At 41.4% G+C, this 24,094-nt stretch overlaps 1 protein-coding gene across 17 annotated transcripts in view; it reads right to left on the bottom strand.

Moving 5' to 3' along the window:
• Positions 1-22,923, bottom strand: part of LOC144717543 (CLIP-associating protein 1-like) — an 83,792-nt gene extending 60,869 nt beyond the window's left edge. For 14 of the 17 annotated variants that reach the window (XM_078593093.1, XM_078593047.1, XM_078593000.1 and 11 more), the window contains exons 1-8: positions 22,574-22,923; positions 21,070-21,567; positions 17,096-17,174; positions 12,755-12,858; positions 12,038-12,129; positions 9,509-9,584; positions 8,241-8,338; positions 5,345-5,415 (exon numbers count right to left, since the gene is read on the bottom strand). In XM_078593093.1, coding sequence (XP_078449219.1) covers positions 5,345-5,415; positions 8,241-8,338; positions 9,509-9,584; positions 12,038-12,129; positions 12,755-12,858; positions 17,096-17,174; positions 21,070-21,261 — 712 coding nt within the window. In that variant the 5' untranslated portion in view covers positions 21,262-21,567; positions 22,574-22,923. Of the gene's footprint in view, positions 1-1,877; positions 1,984-5,344; positions 5,416-8,240; positions 8,339-9,508; positions 9,585-12,037; positions 12,130-12,754; positions 12,859-17,095; positions 17,175-21,069; positions 21,568-21,703; positions 21,725-21,981; positions 22,548-22,573 lie in introns of those variants that run through there. The other 3 variants (XM_078592954.1, XM_078592963.1, XM_078593065.1) reach the window with 3 other exon arrangements.
• Between the last annotated feature and the right edge of the window lie 1,171 nt (positions 22,924-24,094).

Below are 24,094 nucleotides of genomic sequence, written 5' to 3' on the forward strand. Positions count from 1 at the left end.
ATTAGCATATTTTTGATTGCGAGCTGCTCGCTTACCTGCTGAATCCCCTGGCCGAATGCAAAGATATTCAATATCATACAAAACAGCACAAACCATTCTGTATTAAATCCATTTAGAATGGCATCATCCTGAATGGATTTCATGCAATAGACCAAACTCACTTGTAGCACGCCTGCTGAAGGCACAAGAAGCACGCACGAAAGAAACGGGGTGATGGAGATGCATCACTGCGCCTGGGGCATAATGCTCTTAGGATAAAGTGGGCGACGCTACGGCAGGCTTGGCTTCTCTTAGTAATGCCAGCGTCGAGCGTGGCTAGCCGTCATGTCCCTGCCACAGCACTCATGCAAACATGCCGCCACGCTGTACTCTATGGCATATTTTGACTTTGACATCAGAAATGTAAACAGCAGCAGTGCATGACACACAATCACAACGTCAATTGTCTGGGGCGGAGGGGTTAGAAGAGGGAAAGTGTTTAATGCAATTCCGTTGTAGCGTAAAGACACCACCATTTAATTTTGATGGGCATTATATCAGATGTGAATCGTAATGCACTGAATGGCTCCAGGCGATTTAATACAATACTGCAACATGAAATAACATTTCTTTTAACAAAGATCTTTGATTTTACTTAACCTAAAAATGCCAAAACCAAACGCATTAAAAAGCACAAAAAAAAATAAACCCAGAACCAATATGGCTGAAACCTCCAAAGCCACTTTACGGAAGTACATTAAAACCCTCGTTGTGAATGTGAGTCAGAAGCCACTATTCAGCTATTAAACCGAGATAAGCAGCTTACAGATGAAGCACTGGGGCAATCCAAGACTCAAAAGGCAGATGAACATTGCGATGGAGGATTTAGAGCTCACGTTCCATGACGGCTGACTGAGGCCATGAGCCCTGAAGTGCAACCGAACATCGCGTGTAGGATGTGATTAACATTTGGCTGCAATAGTGCAAAGGCATTTAACATGGCCGGGCCGGCCTTGATGCCCCAAGGAGAGACTTCACCGAAAAGTCAGCGGCGGCACACACATGAACCATGACAGCGGTGCGTTCACAGCGCCTGGGCAACAGGGAGCCCCAACCAACAGAGGCATGCCATTGTGGGGGAGGGGCAGAGGGAGGAAGATATGGGGTGACAGGGCAAGTCATATGTGGTGAACTTTGCAGCCAAAATGAGCTCAATATTGAGCTGCACTCCCCATTGCATGTTAAAACACAATGGGCAAAAAAAATTTTTTTGAGCAAAATGAGCAGATGAGCATTGATGAGATCCTGATGATCACAGCAAGAGGGAAAGAGTCGAAGGGAATATGAATATTCATAGGATTCCTAATTCCACCGGCCCCTGCACACATCATTGTGCCGTCAATACCCTAAGTGGATGGTTTGTTAAAGCTACAAAATCCTGCTATGGACTGCTATCAGTGAAAACATATGCATAAAGTATTAGTTTCCTTTATTCTGACATTTGAAACACAAATAAAATGCTGTTCACCCTTTCTTGAATTTTTGCACTGAGAGATTCGATGTTACACTGACATACTTTGTCAAGACACTCATAAAAAAACAGATACCATATTCGAAAATGCTTATTCATACCCTTGTGCAGATCACCGAGGGTAGCATAACATAACAGTAATGCCAAATAACAAATCTCAAACCATTTGGACTGTGACGATTTCCGGTTGTTTTTACCCATTACAAACACGAGGCTGTAGTGCAGAAATCTCCGGGCAATCATGCAGCTTGTTTTTTTTCTTCTCAGCATGACATGCTCATTCTGGATAGCAACCAATTCCAACACAATATAACTGATGAGCCAACACGAACAATATTTTTACACTGATCAATAAAGAATGTCTTACCGTGATCAATCGCCATTGTGGAAGCGCTGATGAAGAGATGGTGCTTTGACAATAACGGTGGCAACACCGGTAGCACTAGGAGAGATGAGCATGAAACAGAGCCGCCTACTGCTGCTTTCTCTGTGCCCTAGGCTACCGCAGCCTGGGCACATCCACCCTACAAATCCAATCCCTCAGCCCCATTCTGCCAGCCTTTCAGAATAAGAGCCTCCCACCAACATCCCTCCCCCGGCCACCCTGTGGCCCCCTCTCCTGTCCTGCCGCAGCATGTAGTGCCGCATGCAAACCCAGCTCACCGCGGTGAATCTGTTAAACAATTTTATTGGGTGTCACTTCCTTTCAAGAAATGCAAGCCAGATTTAGCTGAGCTGCAGGGCAGACAATTCATGCAGAGTAGCACTGATTGATCAGAATCAATGTGAAAAAAAAAAGATAACAACTTTGTTTTATAAGAATGTGAGTTTACAAAGTGAATTAGTCTTTTTTTAAACTTAATTTTTCAAAAATGTTTATTTATGCTTTACATATATCCCAGACTTCTATTGCAAACGAGACATGTCTCATGGACTTAAAAGTTACAAATATCCAACTGACTCATCCAGTTGATATGTTTAAAAATTAATTTACAACATTTCTGACGTTTTAGTTTTATACTTGTGGTTCATTATTTTCCACAATTTTGAGGCTTCCATGTCAAGAATAACTTCTACAAACCTTATATATCACCATTAATAAAGCATTGATGCACATACTTAACCTAATTAAGTTGAGTGGATAATATTAATGTCTTGGAAGTTTACAGGCAGATGAGAGGGGTCTGGTCATCACACACACATTTTTTTAATAAACTGCACGAAGCGATTGCAACTAACAAAAATGTAGCTCACGCTAGATATTGAACTATAGAGAGAATTAAGTGCAGCGCTATTGAAGACCACTTGACATACAAGACTTCAGCTAGAGCTATTGAAATACAATGCGAGGACTACACCACAGAGGGAAAGCAGAATTCGCCAAAGCGCATTTTGCTAATCCTCGGCCCACAATCTGAGAGCGAAAATACAAAAACTCTGAAAGCAAAGTGCATGCGGGCTCCCTACAAGAAATAGTGAATATATTCCTCCATTTGGGAAATGGAACAGCTGGTGCAAAACTGTAACATGAACAGATTTTCTATTAATTAAAGCGAGTTCGAGCGGGATCCAATTGGCTAAAGCTGTAGATTTTGTGCATAAATCAAGGTGCATTGAAAATGTAATCATAACCTCTTAAATTTAGTAGCATTATAGAAATTCTGAAATGCATATGTGTACTGGGGAAGTACACGCTTTAAATTACACCGAGAGACAGGAAAAGGAACACATTATTTGGAGAGCATGCACAAGTTCGAGTCATTTTGACTGTTAAGTAAATGGATTGGGCAGGACACGTCCCGAGAAGGGATGATGGCAGGTGGTTGAAACTATGGAGTGGCAGCCAGGGGATGGAACAAGCTGAGAGTAGATCCACCATGAAAATGGATGAAAGAAATCAGCTTGTAGATGGATATTTGCTTTACAAGATGGTGGGAGATGGTGACAAATTGGGGAGTCCATCATCCAGCAGGGTAGAAATCATGGCTGATGATGATGAGTACAGATTGCAACTATTCTAATTAGACTTGGGTTAGCCAATCTAACGCTGTTATAAAGAGCAAAATAAATGTTTAAACAAGCAGTGTTCACCTTTGTTGGCAGATCCAGTGTTGGAAATTCACACTTATGGCACAAACAAGTATATTCTAAGGAAAAACACTGTAACCTCTAACAAAGAATGCTTCAGGATCTGATTAAAAGACATATGTTATATGCAGGCCATATCCTAAGATGGCCAGTTGAAGATATGACAAAGATGATTCTGTTGGTAGGACAATGTGGAATATTGCATGGGACTCTGGGAAAGACACTGAAGATCATGAAAGATGAAAAGCATCTGTCATGGGCATCAACCCTCAGTTATGAGTGTGACACTAGAATGATCGACTGAATTCACCGTTTACAGCGATCATGCTAAATTATGTTCCCGATTACAGTAAAACCTTGGATTGCGAGCATAATTCGTTCTGGAAACGTGTTTGTAATCCAAAGCACTCGTATATCAGTTGTGATCACGTGACGCTCGGCAGACAAAGCGTATACGTACTACTCGTATTGCAAGACCTCGCTCGTTTATCAAATCGATATTTATTAAAAATGTTTGCTCGTTACACTGTAACTGTCAATAACTGCACAATGATTAATATTTTCATTAAGGTGTCGACTGTGTTTGTTCAAGCCAGAGTGGAAAACCTCGCACACATCGTCAACACCAATGAAGCTCAATGCTTATAGCAGACTCCCGAAGACGTTAAAATGTAATTTCACCACGAATCTCAACATGAGCTGCTTGGTTCATGTACACGCATGGAGTGTGTGCCGTATAAAAGGAAAGTAGGCCGTATGACGTCATGAACTCTGGACTGTCAGAATGACTTTGTCACATTGGGTACAGTTTGTAAAAAAAAGTGCAGCACATTCTGACACTTCACCCTGCCATCTCTTTGCTTTGAAATGAGTATGGAATTTAAAGAAACAGTTAATTCAAAAGGATATCTCTATATATATGAAAGGGACATTTGTGAATATGTTTGTCTGTTCGAAATGTTTAGAGTACTTCCCGACATGCAACAAACTTGAAATTTGGCATATGGGTAGTTTCCAGACTGTACACAATGCAAAACGTATAAAAAAATACTTTTGTATTTTGGGGGGGGGCGCAATAATGCATATATTTTGCACGGCAACTGAGCGGTCAAGTAACATCTGTGATGTTACCCGCATGCGGCAGCGTTACGCAGTGTGCCTGCTGACATCACGCCCCCCCCCCCCAACCCTCCGCGTAGGCCGTGTGTTAATCCAAGACAAGAATCCAAGTCTCGGGCGAAGCCGGGTAGTAAAGCTAATAATATACAATTTGTCAAGGGCAGACCTCATAGAAGAGGCGTTATTAAAAATCATACTTTCATAAAATGCCACAGTGCACTTGCTAAATGTCACTGCCATGCATATTCATGAGGCTTGCTTGAGGACACAACGGGTGCAACTTGCAGGCTGCATAGCCTATTTTGAAATTAGCCGTCAAAATTCTCCCTAACCACACACGAGGCGCCATGTGCAACAAACGACCACAGTGCCGTACAGCAGCTGAATGAAGCTAATGTTAATAAATCGTTACATTTTCAAATACAATGGACATATAAATTAAATCAAAAATATAATTATAACAATGTAAGGAGAAACTATGCTCTTTTACAAATGCTGTGAGGATCTGTCAACCAATTAAACATTCATAGACAATTACAAGTGCCTGATTTTTTTAAAGAACGAGCCTGGGGGGGGGGGCACAAGACAGCTGTGGGGGGAGGGCAGAGGAAGACCGAATGTGCTCACCTGCCGTGGCTGTAGCAATCATGTTGCCAGACTTCTGCACCTCATCGAATTTGTCAAACAATGCAGCTAACCTGCAACGAACATACACAATAACAACAAAAACAACAATATGAATGGGTCGTCCGAATGAACGCTGCACAAGATCAAGGTAAACACACAACGGTTGCTCGGCTCGTGCAGCCTACGCAGAGAGCTGCAGCGATGACACGAGAAAAGATTCCCTCATGAATAAAACATAAGCCTGCGCGACGCAACGCCCCCACCCCTTCCCTCGACTGTGCCCCTTCCCGCAGCCCCTGGCTCACGCAGTCCTCCTTCCACTTGGAATGCCGGTCACAAGCACACACGCGCACACATGCGCCAGCACACCTGTGACACAGCCCGGACGCCTCGTCATTTTGTCACGTATTTTTTTCCCCGCGAAGCCACTATTATTTCGGCAACAGCTCCGTTCGCGGGGTCGACAATGGTGAATGCACGTTAGTGCGAAGTAATTACAAAACCTCTCTAGCTGTCATGCGAATTTACAACTGTACTCTTACTGACAACACAGGAGGCATTCAGGACACACAAAGGGCATATAGAAACATTGGCATCGTAACACCATGTTCTAAAAGCTTCAGCATCACTATGCATGGAACCCACAATTCTCGAGAGCTCCAAGATAAAAATAGATTTTAATTACAATCTTATTCCGATAGGATGCCACCATTTTAAGTGGCTACCACACTGCGTCCTGTGACGCAGATAAACACATTAAGCAAGCACAATGAAAGCAGCATTTGCCCAGTAAACTGGTTCCAATTTTTCACTGCTGTGCTGTGCTATTGTGTTGCTTCCTACTACAAGGTTTGTCCTGCCACTAATGAGCTCCTGCGGCACTGCGTGGAAGAAGCTGTTCATGTGATGCCAAGTCCTGTGAGTCCAACTGCTGTGTAAGAATGTGCTGCGATGAGAAAAGCAACCTCAAGTGCCCTGCCTTTTGCTTTGTCAGGATTTTACATTTCACTTGATTCTGAGCTATAATACAACTGGACGGGCCCCTCGACCAAGTGAAAATTAATTGGTAAAGATTACTTACTTCCTATTACCATCAAATGACATAGACAACATTACAAAACCACAGCTTTACACAAAGAAAAACACTAAATCTGTTTGTTGGTGTGCAAGCAAGGCATCTCAAAGCAACTGTTTTTAGTCTCCTATTTAGAGGAAATATATTGTGGACAAGTGTATACACAGCAAATAAAATACCCTCCTGGGGATAATTCATGCAACACGTACTATTCTACAGCCATGCATTATGGATAGGTGAGGGACAAGAAGGGCTGACCACAAACCAATAACATGGGAATGTTAAAGCACTGTCAATATAACTGTGGATTTAATGAAGACACTATTCATTATCTAGTTAAAATAATTTTGCAACACTTTGGTAAAACTTCACTATTTTTCAGATTAGTTATCAAAACAGAGCTTTACTTTCAGTGTATACAAAGAAATTGGTACAATAGTCTCTATCAAGCAACCCAAAACAGGATCTTGCCTTTGGCTTTCAGCAACATGGCCATTTAAATATAGTTAACCACATTATAAGAAATACTTTCAAATCCATCAATTCTAAGCCGAACTATGTTATAATTTCAAGGGCACTTGGCTGAATACAAGTATCTGGATTCATGCAGAATAAAAAAAAACTCCGTCGAGAACAAGTTAGAATTTTCAAAAGAATAACTGATCCCCTGTTTTGCCCATGCAGTTTCCACCCATGAGCAAAGATGGCTATTGGAAGCATGTGATATCGCATGCTCCTTTCATGAGCATACATACGCTCCACTTGCAAACAGGGTGGAAAGAAATCATATTTTAAGTGGGCTGAATGAACATGACTGTGTAATCTACTGTATGCCGCTGGCATAGGCAAATGCTGGTTGTTCATCAAACTGGCCACAGTTAATCATATGTGGGGCGTTGCCTGTGCCTGGAATTGAGGACCAACTTTTACAAATGCTGCATTGGTCAGCTCTTACTAGAACCAGACATAGTGTGAAATCTCTGGGCAGCAACCTTCCAGATAGCAAGGTCAGAAGACAATGTAAAGCAAATGCAGGTTATATGCATAAATACCATTACAATTACATATAAAAAAATATATATACTGGATACAGATTATTATGGTTATGTATATTAAAGACAGGGTACATGCGAATAATATGAACAATTATAGTAAAACACTTATCAGTAGTGATAGTTAAATACATGTTTCCAGATGTTTTGACAATGAATACCCAAAACAAACCAGGCAGGTGAAGGTCAGTGTTTCCTGTGACCTATTACAAAATTACAGCAAGTCCTACCCTGTTCATGTCAGCCCCATGTACGCTCATGCCACAAGTATACACACACACACAATGAGCGGTACGAAGCAGCCAGACACCGGGGATGGCAGGCCCCATGCTGGATTTTTTCCAGCCAGAATGGAGTGTACCAGTCACCCAGAGTGTCAGCTGTGTTGAATGTATGCAAACAATATTCAAAACAGAAATTAACACTGTATGTAAACACAGGTCAAATCAACCAAATTAACCAAAAACTAAATAGGATTTCTCGAGGCTTCGAGAAACCTTTGCGTAAGCATAAGCAAAAACATGTTCAAAGTATTTTACTCTACTTATTTAGAACAGCCGATTTAAATAATCATCCCTTAGCAAAAGTAACAAATGTTAAAGAAAGCTCATTGTGAATTTGTCAATTTGAAGCAGAGCCAGAATGCGAGCGTATAAATGTCGGCTCGAGTCAGTTTTTTATGCTCGTGATGGAGCACGCCCATTGTCACATTAATACAGCTTCAGCGAATGCCATGCACGCGATACACCACATGGCACGTGATACGCACCGCTGCTGAGGAAGGCCCTTGCGACTGAGGTCCAAACGCACCTTCTCACCAACGTGCCGGTAGATCTGCACCAGACTCAGCGTGGCTGCGTCGCGTACCTATGTGCAGATGGGACAACAAAGGGAGAGCAGTCGCCAATAAATAGCAAGCATAACTACCCACAAGTACCTCCAGCCTTGTCTCTTACATAGGGCTAGCCCCATCTCGTTCACTCAATATCATAAAAACTGAATCATCCAAAGAGGCGCAGATTAATAAAACATTGGATTAATCCCAAGACAGCTAGCAGAGCAATGCCTTCAACTAGCAATGGCTGGTGACTGATGATGATGAATTCATATGTGGACTATGAAAAAATAAAATTTAAGAGATGAACATTCTGATAATGAAATCTAAGCAAAATGAAAAATTGCGAAGGCCACATAAAACAATTGCATTGTATCATCATTTACAACATGACGTTAAAACCGAGCTTCATGGGTAAACAATAACTACTTAGGTATCTACAGTTACTGAGACGTTTGCACATACATCTCTCGTGTTATTGCACATTTAGTTTTACAAATTCTGAACAAAAAAGGCTGATGATTCATATATTTTTTTGGATCAGGCCATGTGATGATATGACAAAATTTGTATCATAAGACCCTCCGCCACTCAACACAGCCAAACAATTTAATTGTCAAGTATACAAGCATTAAACATGCCAATTATCGTTTAATCAAATATCCTCAGGACAAGCTTCAGGGAGCCAGCATAACAATTCAGGAAGTCAGACAAACCTTTTAACCTGACCTGGCTCGCAAGTAGAAGTCACAACCTCACAAGATCAACCAATAAGATTTAAACTAGATATTAGCCATTACAAATTAATATATTCTATTTTTATTCTGTTTAAGACCTTGGGTCAGGTTACAGAGTTATGCTGGTTTCCTGGATTATTCTGACTTGCTGTATCTTGTCCTGATGATGTTTGACGTAGTTTGAAATGACACGTCATATCAAATGGCTAAATTTGATTATGAGAATTGTTATTTCACTTACCGGTGAGCTCACACAAGAACAATTGGCGTGTTAAGCACTTGTAAACGTGGCAATAAATGTCTGGCTGTGTCGGATGAAGGTCTGAACGACATAAATTAGTGGAGATCATTGGGACCAAACCAAACAATCAATGACTAATAATAAGAATGGCTGTGGAAACCTACGTAATAAGTTAAAGTCTGATGCAAAAGCCTACATCCTTCATATGTGCATAGCACACTTACTGAGCCATTAGCATCTCCCAGTAACATGCAGATGTGAGGTACAATCTTGCTGAGGGTCAGACACTGGGCACCAAACCTGCAATGAGTAAAAACATAAAACAATCAACATCTGAGAATAAAACCATGGCAACGCAGTGTTTATATTCCCAAATACCAGGCCAACACAAAACACTGACTTATTAGTGATGTATTTTATACACTCTGAAACGTTGCTATGCAACATATATTGTTCAAGAGGTTCTGGAATGTTTAGGCATAGCAACAGGTGCCATTACAGATGGTTGGTTCGATTAAAGATGTAGAGAATCAGTGATGATATTTTTGGTTTTCGTAACCAGGCGGTTGGTAGGATCGCTATTGATTTTGGTATAGCTGCCATCATTGGCATAGCTGCCATCATTAATACCACATCGTGGCTTTCCTTAAAACCCTCTGCTGCTAGACCACCCAGATTTTATGGCTTACCAAAAATCCATAAAGAAGGTACACCACTCCGTCCTATCGTCTCCACCATTAGCTCGCCCACTACAAACTGGCCAGATTTCTGTCTGAGACCTTGCAACCATTCACTGGGAAGATCATCTCAGCTGTACTTAACTCAGCTCACTTGAGATCTTCAATTAAGGACATCTCACTATCTCCAGGTGATTTGCTTATCAGTTTCGATGTGGTATCTTTGCTTACCAAAGTTCCTGTGCCTGACACCATGGGCAATCATTGAAAATTTGGTCCAACAAGGACTGAATGCTGATGTACCAGCCCTGGTTATACACTGCCTCACCAACACTTACTTCACCTGGAATGGAACATTCTACAAACAAGTTGAAGGTACCCCAATGGGTTCTCCCTCATCTCAAGTTGTAGCCAATGTTTTCATGGAGAAATTTGAGACAAATGCCATCCAGGCATCCACTCTACGTCCGTCCTTGTAGAAAAGGTACATAGATGACACGTTCGTCATCTGGCCATGTGGCCTACCAGCTCTGGACCATTTCTTCAACCACATCAATTCCATACACCCAGCCATCAAAACCTGACTCCCACCACCATCCATCCCAGAAGAATTCCCTCATCAAAACTCTATACCATAGAGCTCGTTGTATTTCCGACAATCACCACCTAGCCAGTGAGCTGGAACACGTACACCAAGCACTCAAGAAGAATGTATATACAGACAACACAATCCGTAAAGCTATCACCCCAACCGTTGGGAAAGAACCATCTGAGGACCCAATCAAAACCATCACCTTGCCATACATAGCAGGGGTCACCAAAATATTTCCAAAGTCATGAACAAACACAAGATCCAGATACGATTCAACACAGTACATACAATTCGTGATTTGATCCTATCTGTGAAGGATGTGATCCCTGACATGCAATACCCCGGTGTCTACAAACGAAGCTGTATCTGCGGCAGCAGTTACATTGGGAAAACCAAGCGACATGTCTCGGACCGGGTTCGTGAACATAAGGCAGATCTGAAACACGGTAGGACCAATACCTCAGCCGTGGCTGATCATTATTTTAACGCTGTGTGCACACACAAAATTTATTTTGCCAAGACGAAGGTACTCTGCAAACCCACTGGCTATCAGCAAAGATTCGTTCATGAAGCCATCCAGATATTTAAAAACCGACACACTTTCAACCGAGAAAATGGGTACAAACTGAGCAATCATTGGAAGGATGTTATTAACCAGCTTAGGTCATAACTGGCTGTGTTGTTCCCTTCCTACCTACCTATGTGAGCAGTTATTTTCGACTCTCTGAGTTACATTCACTAACACAGCCACCGTTAGCTGTGTTAGTAAATGGCGGCTTGCCATCCTTTTCCACCTCCATGTGGCGATGGCTCTTTCCGAGCTCTCTCCGAGCTTACATTTGCAAGCAAATTTCTTACATTGGCATGCTAATCTCTCACAATACAATGGCCACCCCTACAGCTTCGTTTGTCAAGATTTACCCGATCTTACATTTACATGCAAATTTCATCTCTAGCCCCGCCCACTGACCCTTGGGCTACACCCATCTCAAACCTTGATAACTCCCTGCCTTAGCAGCGCTGCTGACATAAATCCTTTCCTGCCTCAGCAGCTCTCCCGCTATATTTTTCACCTGATGATGATTGCTTGTGTTGCGATCGAAATGTCGTGATATGGTTATTATTTTTATTAATTTTATTATTTTTCTATCTACGTGGCTTTACCTAAATATCCAAAGAAATATGATGTAAATGTTGTATGTACTATGAACAAGCCATTGTCTAAAATGTCAGAAGGTACACTGCCCGCAATATCACATGTGATATATTTATTTAGTGATTGCTATTGATTAATGTGTTGGGATTTTGTGATTTGTGCTGATGCACCACTATATTTAAATAAATTAATGATGATAGATGCAGGGCATGTCAGGTTCTTAGGTGTAAAAAAGCCATTAAAAACAATCAACTCAGCAGTGTTTTGAGCTTCGTGCCAGGGACATCTCACATAAAATCCCTATATTATTTCACGCCAATAACCTTACTTGTTGATGGTGGCGCTGAGGCACAGGCAGACTCCTTCTCTTGTGCGAAAGTTTTTATGCTTAAACGCTCCCAACAGCCGCTCCCAAACAAACTGTGAACAAAAATAACAGCAGACATCACCCAATTATTATATTATTATGCTAGCAAAGAAATATTAATTATTATGCTAGTACCCTTACAAGTTAAAACTGTCACTTATGTTTTTCAAATTAAATGCAACTTGATGCATTCATATTTTCACTTACACATCTGTGTCACATAACAGTTTTGATATAGTTAAGTAAGTAGGAGCAGCATGCAATATATCACGAGTCATGAGTTAAATTCCCAGACAAAGTAGACTCATTCCTTTCATGGGAAATCAACAGTAGTTGTAATACTGGTCTCTGCTATAGGTTTACTGAAATTTCCACCATTGACTCAGGAAGGCCAACAGGGGTAAACATGAATAAGATGATCATCAGAGAGTCAAAAACAATTCATGGCTTGCCTGTTTATATTTTTTACTGGAAAACATTAGTCTAGAAGGTGCATAAGTTGATAGATAAATAGCCAACCTCGAGCTTATTTATTGATTTATTATCCACAAATCCTACACAATGGTGCACAATGAGTTGAGAGATAAGCACACTTGGTTCAGTCCTCAATATTTCATTTTGGTCACAATGTCACAGTACAGCTGTGAGAGTAGTGCCTGGCAATAGATTGCCTCTTACCTGCGGTGGTGCTGCAACGTCCATGACTTTAAGGAGGAGACCTTGAGTTGCCTCCCTGACCTGATCCTTTGCATCTCCAAACCGGTCGATTAAGGACGGCAGGACTGAAGAGTGAAGACACAATGCACCAATAGCTATGAGCACTACCCTTCCTGGCACATTTGGCCATATCATATTAAACCCATCAGTTTAAATATATCAAGTTTTGAAAATTTCAAAAGTTGATGTGTTCAACATATTAACAAATGTGCTCAAAATAAATATAAAGTACACAAATTACATGGCGTTCACAATTTATACTATTTTAGTTTACATTTTAGGATAGATGGGAGGGTATAAAAGGAGTAGTAGTGCAGTGGTGAGTGCATTGCTCTATGAACCCAAAGACTTGAGTTTGATTCCAAGCCATAGCTCGCATTAGTGGCGAGTGGTATCAGAACAGGTCCTGGGCATCTCTTAGGTTAACTTGGGCTAAAATTTGCACTTTGTGCAGTGTGTAAAAAATCAGCAACAGGAAGGCAAAGGGCATGTTCCTTGCCATACTTCCCCCTTTTTATTGTTGGCCTTAATAAGCACGTCGTTGTGTGTATATATACATATGTAGGAAGGCCTACATGATCGTTTTCCAAGTAGACTCAGCAGTTTTTATCAGCTGTCCCAAACCAGTAACAAGATACGAGGATTGAAAGAGCAATGTCACATGCTCAATATGTTGTAGGGCGATGGTCGAAGGCTATTTATAACCTTTCTGCATCCGCCATGTAAACAGTGCAAGAGAGAGGCACGGGAGCAAACGTATTCACGTGCAGCAGCACGAGTAATGCCTTGTGACTTTGACGTTAAGTCGACAGGAAGAGAAAACTGAAACCTGCCTGCTCATCATCCAACATATTTTTTAGAATACATGTGTAAACATTAGGTGTGACATCACTGTTAAAGGTACACAGTACCTTGTGCCTCAATGACTTGGCATTTACATGTTTATGTTTTGCATAAAATTCTATATAATACGGTGTACAGTAATTATCCCGAGGCATACAGGACCCAACCCGACAGAACATGACATCATATTGATCATACAAGCTCACCATGTACTACATGCATGATACTGGTAGGAACCTCCTGGTTACACCAGCCCACAGGGAATTATTGTGTCCGTCTGTCATGCATCCAAAAATGGGAGGGATGTGGCTGGGTGGAGAGGGGAGGGTGGGGAGGGGCTGGGTGGGGAGGGAGGGGCTGGGTGGGGAGGGGAGGGTGGGGAGGGGCTGGGTGGGAGGGGAGGGGCTGGTCACCCCGTGGTGCCCTTATAAAACTCAACGTTTAACCTACTCACGCTGGCTTGTGCCCGCCCTCACAGTCGGGCATATTTGCGGAAAACACCACGCCGCCGTTGACCCTGGCCATTGACCGAGCAACCCAACGTTCCTACAAGCTCCCTCCGCAGGAATGTGTTATCCAGGGACAATACAGTGAATGATCGCGAAATGAAAGCAACTCATGTGCTCCCCCTGTTGCTCCCGTGCATACAATGTTTAAAATGCTAGCACGATTCTTAGTAGGAATCAAAACGATACACGATGCCTGGACTGAGAATTACAGTGGAGTTAAAAAAAATCATTACCTATTTATACATTGGCAAGAGTATCTGAAACACGATCTAATACTTTGAGAGTGCATTCGTGAATTTTCAAAATATGCTCTGAAGACCACAAAGTTCCACACCTAGAAGTTATTGTTGACACCAACATAGCTTGCCAGTGACATATTTCCTCCATGACAAGCACATCTTCCATCTGATTTATGCTACGACTATCCCAGTATGTGCTGCCCCTTAAGCAGAGGCGTGCAAAAGGAAGGCAGCTAGGGGTACAAGCCCAAGGGGAGGGAGGAGGGGCAGGGTGTGGTGGGGTGTAGACGGCATGCCACTGTTTCTATCATAGTTTTATTAGTCTTGGCAGCTGAAGCTTAGCTGACAGTCTTCTGTATAGAGTGACAACACTTAAGTCATGCTTAACGAGCCAGACCGAACATTAATAACAAACTGTACTACAATGCTCTATCAGCCAACGACGGCCGTGTGTTAATTAATTCTACCGCATGCAGAATGTAAAAAATGCAAGTGTGAATTCTGTGAAAATATATTTATTATATTCATATCACGGTCTGCTGATAGTGTTGGAAGATGAATGTGTAGCGGAGCCGAAGGTGTCAAATTCAAGCCAGTAGCTTTACAGGTAATGTATTTTGGTTTCTGAGATACGAAACTTCACAAGGCGACGATGACAGCACAAAAATTTAAATCTAACCGTGTCTGAGCTTGCTTCTCAAGATTTATGCTTATAAAATGAGTCATTGAAATTAGTGCAGTTACCAGGCACACCTACTCAAAACAATACATCTATATTTGTTAAACTTTTCGGATTTTTTTTAATGTACAAATATGTTTTGTTTAAATGTTAGTTCAGTAAAGTCCCTTGCTATGACACTACAACAGCTGTGGGCGATTTCGGCAGCTTAAGCACAATAGCTCTGAGGATGATGTCAACCCTGCTGCTGCGCCCCATGACGCGACATCCTGCCCTGGATTGTCTCCGAGCTATGGATCATATCTACACTCACCCAACACCAGATCATAGACGTGACTTGCTCAAACTGTACCATATAGCTCTTTTTCAGAAGTGACAATGTATTACTACTATAAAAGCCCAGAAATGTGTGTAACGCGCGTCACCCCACATGCCGCACCCCCCCCCCCCCCCGTCTTTAATAATAAAGTAATCATGCGCGGGTGGATTTTTACACTTGCGCGGAATAAAGTCGAGCGGAAAGATATATTTTTTCGCAAAGTTGCTTCAAATATGACGTTTCTTTACAGAAAGTCAAAAATAAATATACGCGGCACAGTGCTACATCCGTACATGACGTCACTGCAAAAGAGGCCCACCCCCCTCATTAATAATCATGAGCGGGTGTATTTTTACACTCACGCAAATTTGCTTTAAGTTTGACGTTTCTTCATTGATAGTGAATGTAATCAATAATTATACGCAGCAACAAAGTGGATTTGGTGTCTTTATTTATTTATTCAGCACTTGAGGCAAAAGGTAAGATAATAATTTATGCTTCTACATTATGGTAAAATAGACCTTTCTCGGTGATTTTCCACATATTGCATCGATTTCCAATTTATTTCAACCCCAGCGACCGAAAGCAGAAGAGAATAAAGTATCAGAGCAGTGGATTTGAACAAATTGAAGGTCAGTTATATACAGTGCTACATTGACATTAAGTGAAGTGTTTTATGACATAGTTTCGTGCCAGATTCACTGCCATTAATACAGTGCTACAGTGAAATGCAGTGAAGTGTTTGATGACATACTTGTGCAAGATTCACTGCCATTAAATTGACACAAGATACAATTAAACTCTGCTCGATTTTTTTGTAAATATTACAACTTCCGTTATAGGACGGGACAAAGAAGCTAGTATACAATATGAACACACTGATGGGAATACACACACACGAGGGTTGTGTTGACCCCATTTCCTGTTCTCGTTATAATTATATTGTTGGTACTGTTCAGCTGACAAAACTTTATGCAAAATATCTTTGCAAGTCAGAGGAGATTGGTCCCTGCATACAATGCTGAAGTTTTAACAAAGGTAAATGATGCAATTTTAGATTTGAAGCTTTCGTGACTGCAAGGATTCATACTCTTAGGTTATTTCGGTAAAGAAAAAAAGTCACGTAGGTGACTTTACCGAAAAAACCTAAGAGTATAAATGATGCAAAGTTGCTTGCGCATTATTTTTTAACTGGTGATTTTTCAAAGAACATATTTAGTGACATAATAAATCGACACGATGTAGTAAAACAGCATCGGGCTTTTGGAAATTGTGCTTGTGTTGAAAGGCCAAAGTTACAGTATGGTGCACAATCATTTCGCAAATCGTAGCCTTGACATGCATCAATCAAAACATCATGCTTATATCGACATAACCTTTTTGCCAGTATCCATATGATCAAAAGAATAGGCTTCACCCTTTTCTGGCAATAACACAGTTGTTAAGATGTTCAAACACTAAATAGTCACCGATTGCATATTATCAGTGCACGTTTGTTTGCATATTTTACCACAAGCATGTGGTTAATGCAGACTTTATGCCTTGCAATAGGTTGCCTATTTGGTGTTTGAACATCTTAACACCTGTGTTATTGCCAGAAAGGGTAAAGTCTATTCTTCTTCTGCTTATAATTCACAATCTGTCGTTAACAATGACCAACAAAAGCCAAAGAAAGTCAAAGTTATGGTGAGAGGTTGCATGCTTATGACTTACTTGTGCCCAGATGCATCTTGAATCGATCCTGCAAGCGATCCACCAGGGCACCCAGCACCTCTAGGCCAAGCAGGGACACCTGGGGGAATGCCAAACAATCTGTAATGGCCTGCATACGCTTGTTGAACATTTAAGGCTATGGTCAATTTGCCACTGTGTTCATGCATGTAAACTACCTCAATGCAACATTTACCAACTGTGTTGTTGTGGAAACAGGTGCATATTAATTGGTGGCCAAATTCACTCCATCAAAAACACCTCAAACATACTTTTGATGTTAAATTGAGTACTTTACTTTATACGTAATAATAAATTACATGGAGAATATGTATGGGATACAGCACAATGCAAAGGACAGCAGCTTTGCAAAAGAAGATTCTACATTTTGTTTTACAATTCACCATGAAGAGCAAGTGTTCTCAGATATATATAAAATGCTAAGTAATGTCCCAGTTATCGGTCAGCAGCCATGGGAATGCACTTTCTCTCCTCCCATAATGCTGCATGATGCCAGGCCATCGTTATAGAATAATGAATGCACGATATTTATTTTTGGTCTGGATATTTTTCTTGCTCGAAAAATTAATTTTAGAAGACAAAGTGATATTATACTTTTGTATAATTTGACAAGAAGGATTAATCGGTGTAACAGTTTGCAAGGTGGCAATGCTGAGTAATTAGTACTTGCAATGTGGTGAATATTAAGCAAACATACTGAATAGGAAAGTGTTTGCCATAATGAAAACAACATTCAGTGACTATGAAACACTACACGTGATTGGTAAATAAGGCAGTAAAACACTGGACCTTTGATCAAACTTTAAATTGCTTTGGGTGACAAGTAGCTTACATGTTCATTATTTTTATTTTTAGCTAAAAGTATTTCAAAATGAATGCCACAAGTCTCTGTAGGCCACAACAAAGATGCACTTGTAGTCTTGCAAAACGAGCACAGCCCCCACAAGCTTAAGTCGATGAATATAATTTCTCATCCATTTTCCTCAGCCGGTGTCTGACTGCCTCTTTCTCACTAAAATAAATGCCAACTTATTCTGTACAGCATCTAGCGATGTGGTTGCATTTAGATTATATTCACATAGCATCTCCGATTAGCACGATTGTCTATGTACGGTGCAAAAACGTTCAACATACATTAATTCACGTAACATTATATCACGTCTTTTCCAGGATCTGATTGATAACATGCATGTAGTCGATGGCGGAAAACAACGTTTCACCTCTACATTACCCATTAGTCTGTTCCCAATGACCTAGTGAACAAAGAATATATAAGTGAGAGAGGAGGTTAATGTATCTAATTCTTTATCATCTTAGATATGCTAAGGACAGTCATTCCTGAATTAATGACAGGACATTTTTGAAGAACGTAATAAAGGCTGCAATATTGGGCTCCAGATCAACTTGACTAATACAAATGTAATAAGAATGTTTTGCATCAGTTCACATTAGATGCTATCACATGGATCGGAAACATGGACGATGAAAAAGGAACACAAGCAAGATAACATGCACGTGTATCATACAGTGAGAGATAGTAAAATGAAAACATGGATCAGAGAACAGATGAGAATTAGAGACGTAATATTGAGTGGGAGTAAAGGTAAGTGGGATTGTTAGGAGCGATGAGGGCCATTTGTCAAGACTGATGATAGTTGCAGCCAAGAGGAAACAATCAATAAAACATCCACTAAGGAGATGCAACGATGTGGCCAGTTCATAGTTAAGATATATTGTAGCAACACAAGGCCGTGAAGGATGGCGATTACTTAGAGGGGCCTTCATCATCCAGCAGTGGACAGCGTGGTTGATGATGAACGAGTTTAAAGTCAAAATGAGCAACATGCACTGATGCAATCCAATTAGAGTTAGAATTGGGAAGCTGCTGTAAAACGCATGAAGCACAGTATATGAATTCAGCAAATATTAGTATTACGCAATTATTTTCTACTCTTTGTCAACCCAGGTGAAGACGGTTACTTGTGTGGCGATCGAAACGTCGTGATCTATTCTTTTTTCTACCTACGTGACTTTACCGAAAGAACTAAAGAGTATGAATTCCTGCAGTCACGAAACCTTCAAATCAAGATAGAAATAGGTTTGTTTCGAAAAATTGATAAGTTACTCAAATTATGCTCATAAAGAAAGGGCATTTTTTATTCAACTTCTTTTTTTTCTAAACCCAGTTTTAGAGACATTAATTGAGCATACACATTGGCTTGATGCAACACTGTGTCGTTGAAACTTACAAAATGTATACTGCTGAGATTAATGTGGAAAAAGTATATTTCGTAATTTCTAGAGTGAGGTGCCATCATATGTTCGTGAAATGAACTACACTGTTTTGTGCACTTCAATGACTTCACAATTTCATGGACGAGCTTGCATGTGACAGAATAACAGCCCATAGCAAATAAAAATGTTACCAAAAAGTACACCCTATCTTATGAATCCGTTTAGTTACACGTTGCTGCATTGGATGCCAAGCAGCTGCAGAGTGCCGTACGAACAGGCACAACTACTACTGTATCTGCGGTACCATTCCAGTTGTTAAATATATATGAACTCAAACCCACAAACATTCACTGAAGCATGTCTCTGGCGCACGTTTACCGAGCACCACAGACCCTCGACCGCCAAATACAACGTACAAAGGGCCAAGGGACAGCAATGGAAATTAAAAGTATGGAATCAGCAAAAAATGTACGACAAAAGCTGCCACAGCCGTTCCTCTCTTCTTCAGCAGCCCTGTGACCAGCACATGTCAAATGGGTTCAGCTGGCATGGCATGTCAAACTCGGTCACTCGGCTAAATTGGGAGTCACCAGATCAGTTCACTGAGAATACTTACCTACAAAACTATACAAGTACTGTACCGTGGGCATTTTGGTCCATTGCACACAAGCAACACCCCACGTAAACATACGCACCGTGGTATTTTTCGCAATTTGTAAAGCATTACATTATTATCACTGTTTTACGCCTCGGTTTACGTTGGCGATGAAATATTTTACATTTAAAAAGATGGACATACCGTACTGTATACGACTTTGGGCAGCTTCACAAAACGTACTCTAAAGTAGCAATGACATAAGCAACTAGGAATGCAATTAGAGAACTGCTCGAAAGCTTATACAGCTGATCAGGGCAGGACTGAGGGATTAGCTCCCCTAAGGCAGTCCGGCATAATCCTTAGTAAATCAGCTTCTTACATTCAAGCATTAAGGAATGATTTTTTTTCAAGTAACAGCAATGACTGCTTGATGAAATCTTGAACATATACGAGTTTCCTTGCTCAGGAAAGATGTTTTTTTTAAGTGAGGATTTTGCAAATTAGCTATTTCCATATAAAGTCATGTGGTCGTCTGTAATATGTATAGCTTACAGAATGATTTTTAAAGAATGTGCAAAATTATAGTTGAAAGGAGACTTTTTGAAGCATAACATTAAGTGCCAAATGAAACGCAAGTATTGCTTGTTTTAACTCTTTAAAATATAATATTGCAACACAACGGGCCACTTGTGATGGTCGAAAGTTGGTTCAGTGCCTATGAGACAAAAGCCAAAAAGGAATTTGTAATGGAAAACCACGATTCACCTTGAATTAATCGACACATTAACTATCAGTTCAACGTTTCATGGCTATTATAAGCAAGTGTTCTTCACACTCTGAAAAGAAAGGTACGTCAGCGTTTTTCTAAACAAGTCCATCAACTCTATACACCTCGAGGGCCTGTCCATCATCTTAGCATCAAGCCACGAATTGGGGAAAACGACCCCTTGATGAGAGAGGTACAGTAACAACAGGCAACATCGCCTTCCCTTTGGCTGATAAGACACGTTAGCAATAACCCCCACTGTTTGACACCGAAGATGTCCCAAGCTGGGCATACCCGAGCTCGGAATAATGTTTTATTTCAACAACACGTGGCACTGCGAATCCTTCAAAAACTGACCTTAAAGTTGCTTGATCCAACCCAGCCGGTCAGTCCGTCCACCATACGGTCCAGGAGCGATGGGTCCTGCTCCACATCCCACGATCGCACAGGATCTGAGAGGTAGTCCACCAACTCCTGCCCAGTCTGCAGTCGCTTGCTGACATCCTTCTGCATGACCTGCATCAAGAAATACTCCATGTTCTGCTCCATTGTTTGTCTTAACTCGATTCTTTATAAGACGACACAGAAACTACCGGTCCCTTTTTTTTGCTTCAATTCCTGCTTTCGTCGTTGAATCTGAAGATGGTTTCAGATCTAAAACGTTCCGACAAGAAGTGGAGAGAGAAGGGGGGAAAACTTCTGGTTTCCTGGACATCCGAGTCGAGAAGCCCTCTTTGATGGCTTTGAGATGAACGTCTTCACAGCTCTCCAAGAATGTTCAAGCATGCGGCCTCGTTGTTGTCGCGTGTGAACGGGACGCAGCACATCCTCCCGTCAGCTCCTGGACAAGCAGAACTGTGTGGACATAAAAAGAGACCAAGGCTGTCAGCAAAGAGGACGAGAACGACGGCTACGAACAGCAAAACGAGGGCGGTCACCCTCCTCTCTGTGCGATGGAGAGAAGCAATTACAGCTCGCGTCGTAAACTTACGCCCCACGTTTACTTGGGGTCAACACCACCGCGTCTTTCGCTTTAAGTTGCTTTTCGATGGTTTACCGAGGCCCCAGAAAGTATGCAGCTGTTGCCACAAAGTGCCCCCACTGTAAAGTGGCAAATGTTATAAATAACGAGGCACAACGCTGCACAACGCAAACCCCGTGGCGTCGAACAATGCCGAGGCATGGGGACAGCGCTGCCAAGAAATTGGCTGCCGCCCTATGTAATAGAAATGACGGAACTTTTATTAAACAAATAACAAATCAACACACCATAAACGTTGCTGTGTTGTATCGCTCGTCGTCCCGCTTTGTCTCACGTTAAAACATTTGACGCTGCCACCTCGGACCAGGCCTCCTCACCCGGCTCCACAGTTTTCCACTTTTTTTTGTTCAACAAAATTAACTCGGCGTGAAAGTTACGCAAACGGGCTCCGGAAATCTCGATGTCTTCAACAAAGATTGCCAATTCTGCCCCGATGTTAAAGCACGAAGACTTTTTTTATTTAAAAAAATATATAATTGACATTAAATAACGATTACAAAAATTATTTCCTTTCTTTAAGGGGGAGACGATCGCCGCCGCGCTGCCCCGCCTGAGGCCTAGCGCCAGGCTGCGGCGCAATTTCCAGGCGAGGCCGGTCAAGCCCCACACCCCCCGCGAAAATAAAAATAAAATTCCTCGCTCGTCGCGCGTTACGGCGACAAAGTTTAAAATTGGCGGCTTAGCGGCGCCCCGGCAATAGACTGGCACGCTTGTGGCCGCCTTTGTCGACGTCTCTGACACGAAATCGGCCGCTCCAGCGCCACTTTGGCGACTTTTCGTGGTAGTTTTGCTCTGCCCGAGACCCCAGGGGCAACTCACCTCGCGTGGCGGCGCCATGAGACCGTGCGTCACTGCCCTTTCCCTCCTCCTCCTCCAACACCACCAATTATATGCACAACAATATTCTTATTATTAGCAGTATATAGTAACACAGTAACAAGTGTATGCGGTACGCAATATTAAATTAAAGTTAGTAACGTACAACCGTGTACAACTGTTCACCCATTACCGCAGTGGATTGACGAAAAAAATTGGTGGTAATTCAATCCCCACTGTTGGGTTAACGTAAGAGCTGTTTTAGGTTGTAAGTATTATGGTGAGTACGTTCTTGCAATGCAGTACACTATTCTATTATTGCGCATGATGGCAGCAGCAGCAACAGCAGCAATGTGTTAAGGAGCTCAATGCCAACGTCGAGGTCTGCTGCGAGCCACGAGAGGGCTTCAGGAGAGAGTGAGAATTCGTGTAGTTTTACTTTTGCTTCTACAATGGTTCACCATTGGAACCTCACTTTCCAGAGTTATATTTTTTTGTTTGCAAAAAAAGGGGTCACTTTTTTTGAAAGATAAAAGGGTAAAAAAACAATTATCATACAATGGTTCACTATAATATTGTCCCCTAGTTTGCGTTGCATGGCCACAATCGCACCGCTGTGGCGTGTTGTCTTTTAGTTTACATTCACGATGGAGATGTGCGCATGCAGTCGATGGTTAACCACCGGTGTCTTCGAGGAATGTCAGAGCCAGGAGGTTGCAATGTTTGGGTCTCAAATGAGGTGTTTATTCATTACGTTCGCGTTACTGGGTGATATTCCAGGATCAGTGAAGGGGAAATTGGGACATTTTTGAGGTCCTGGTTGATGGGTAGGGTGTCATTGGCGAGAAAATGTGTAAACTCCTTGCAATACACTAAATTATATACACACTGAATGGGTCCCTTAATTGCCACGTTGAAGTATAATAAAGTAAATGTTTTAGAAAATGTAAGATGCAAAAAATGTGAGTAACATTAAATAAAACGTAAATATGAAGGGACTGTCTTGATAATGATGCATAGGCATAAAAGAAAAAAACAACTTGCCACATTCTCGATCACTTGCCTATCAACACAAAATACATTATAATATTGTACAAGGCCGATGTTTTGGGCAAAGGTCCTCTTTCAGATCGAAGAGCAGTTGTAGTATAGCCTATACTTATGATTGGCGGGTGGTGTTCATGACCAATGTAGTGAGTTTTTATTTTATATATGCTTACATTCGGATATCTGTCTGAATACAGCAGAATTTGGTTTAAGTGGATAACTGGACTGATTCGACTTATCTGAGACTCATCAGCAGGGTTGTAGCCAGTTAGATACTGTCGATGGATGACCTTTATTTATGACCAGATAACAGCCCTTCGAGACCATAAGTCGATTTTTAAAGGGAGACCTGTGGTAAAAATAAGTTCAGAAAACAGCACATTTCAATCCGTTACTACAATTTTGCAGAAAACACATTTTATAATAAAAGTGGATCAATACAACTTCAAACAGTCAATACAGATGTTAATACATATA

The sequence above is a fragment of the Lampetra planeri genome, chromosome 1 (genome assembly GCF_965212315.1).
Source record: "Lampetra planeri chromosome 1, kcLamPlan1.2.h2, whole genome shotgun sequence".
Lineage (NCBI taxonomy): Eukaryota > Metazoa > Chordata > Hyperoartia > Petromyzontiformes > Petromyzontidae > Lampetra > Lampetra planeri.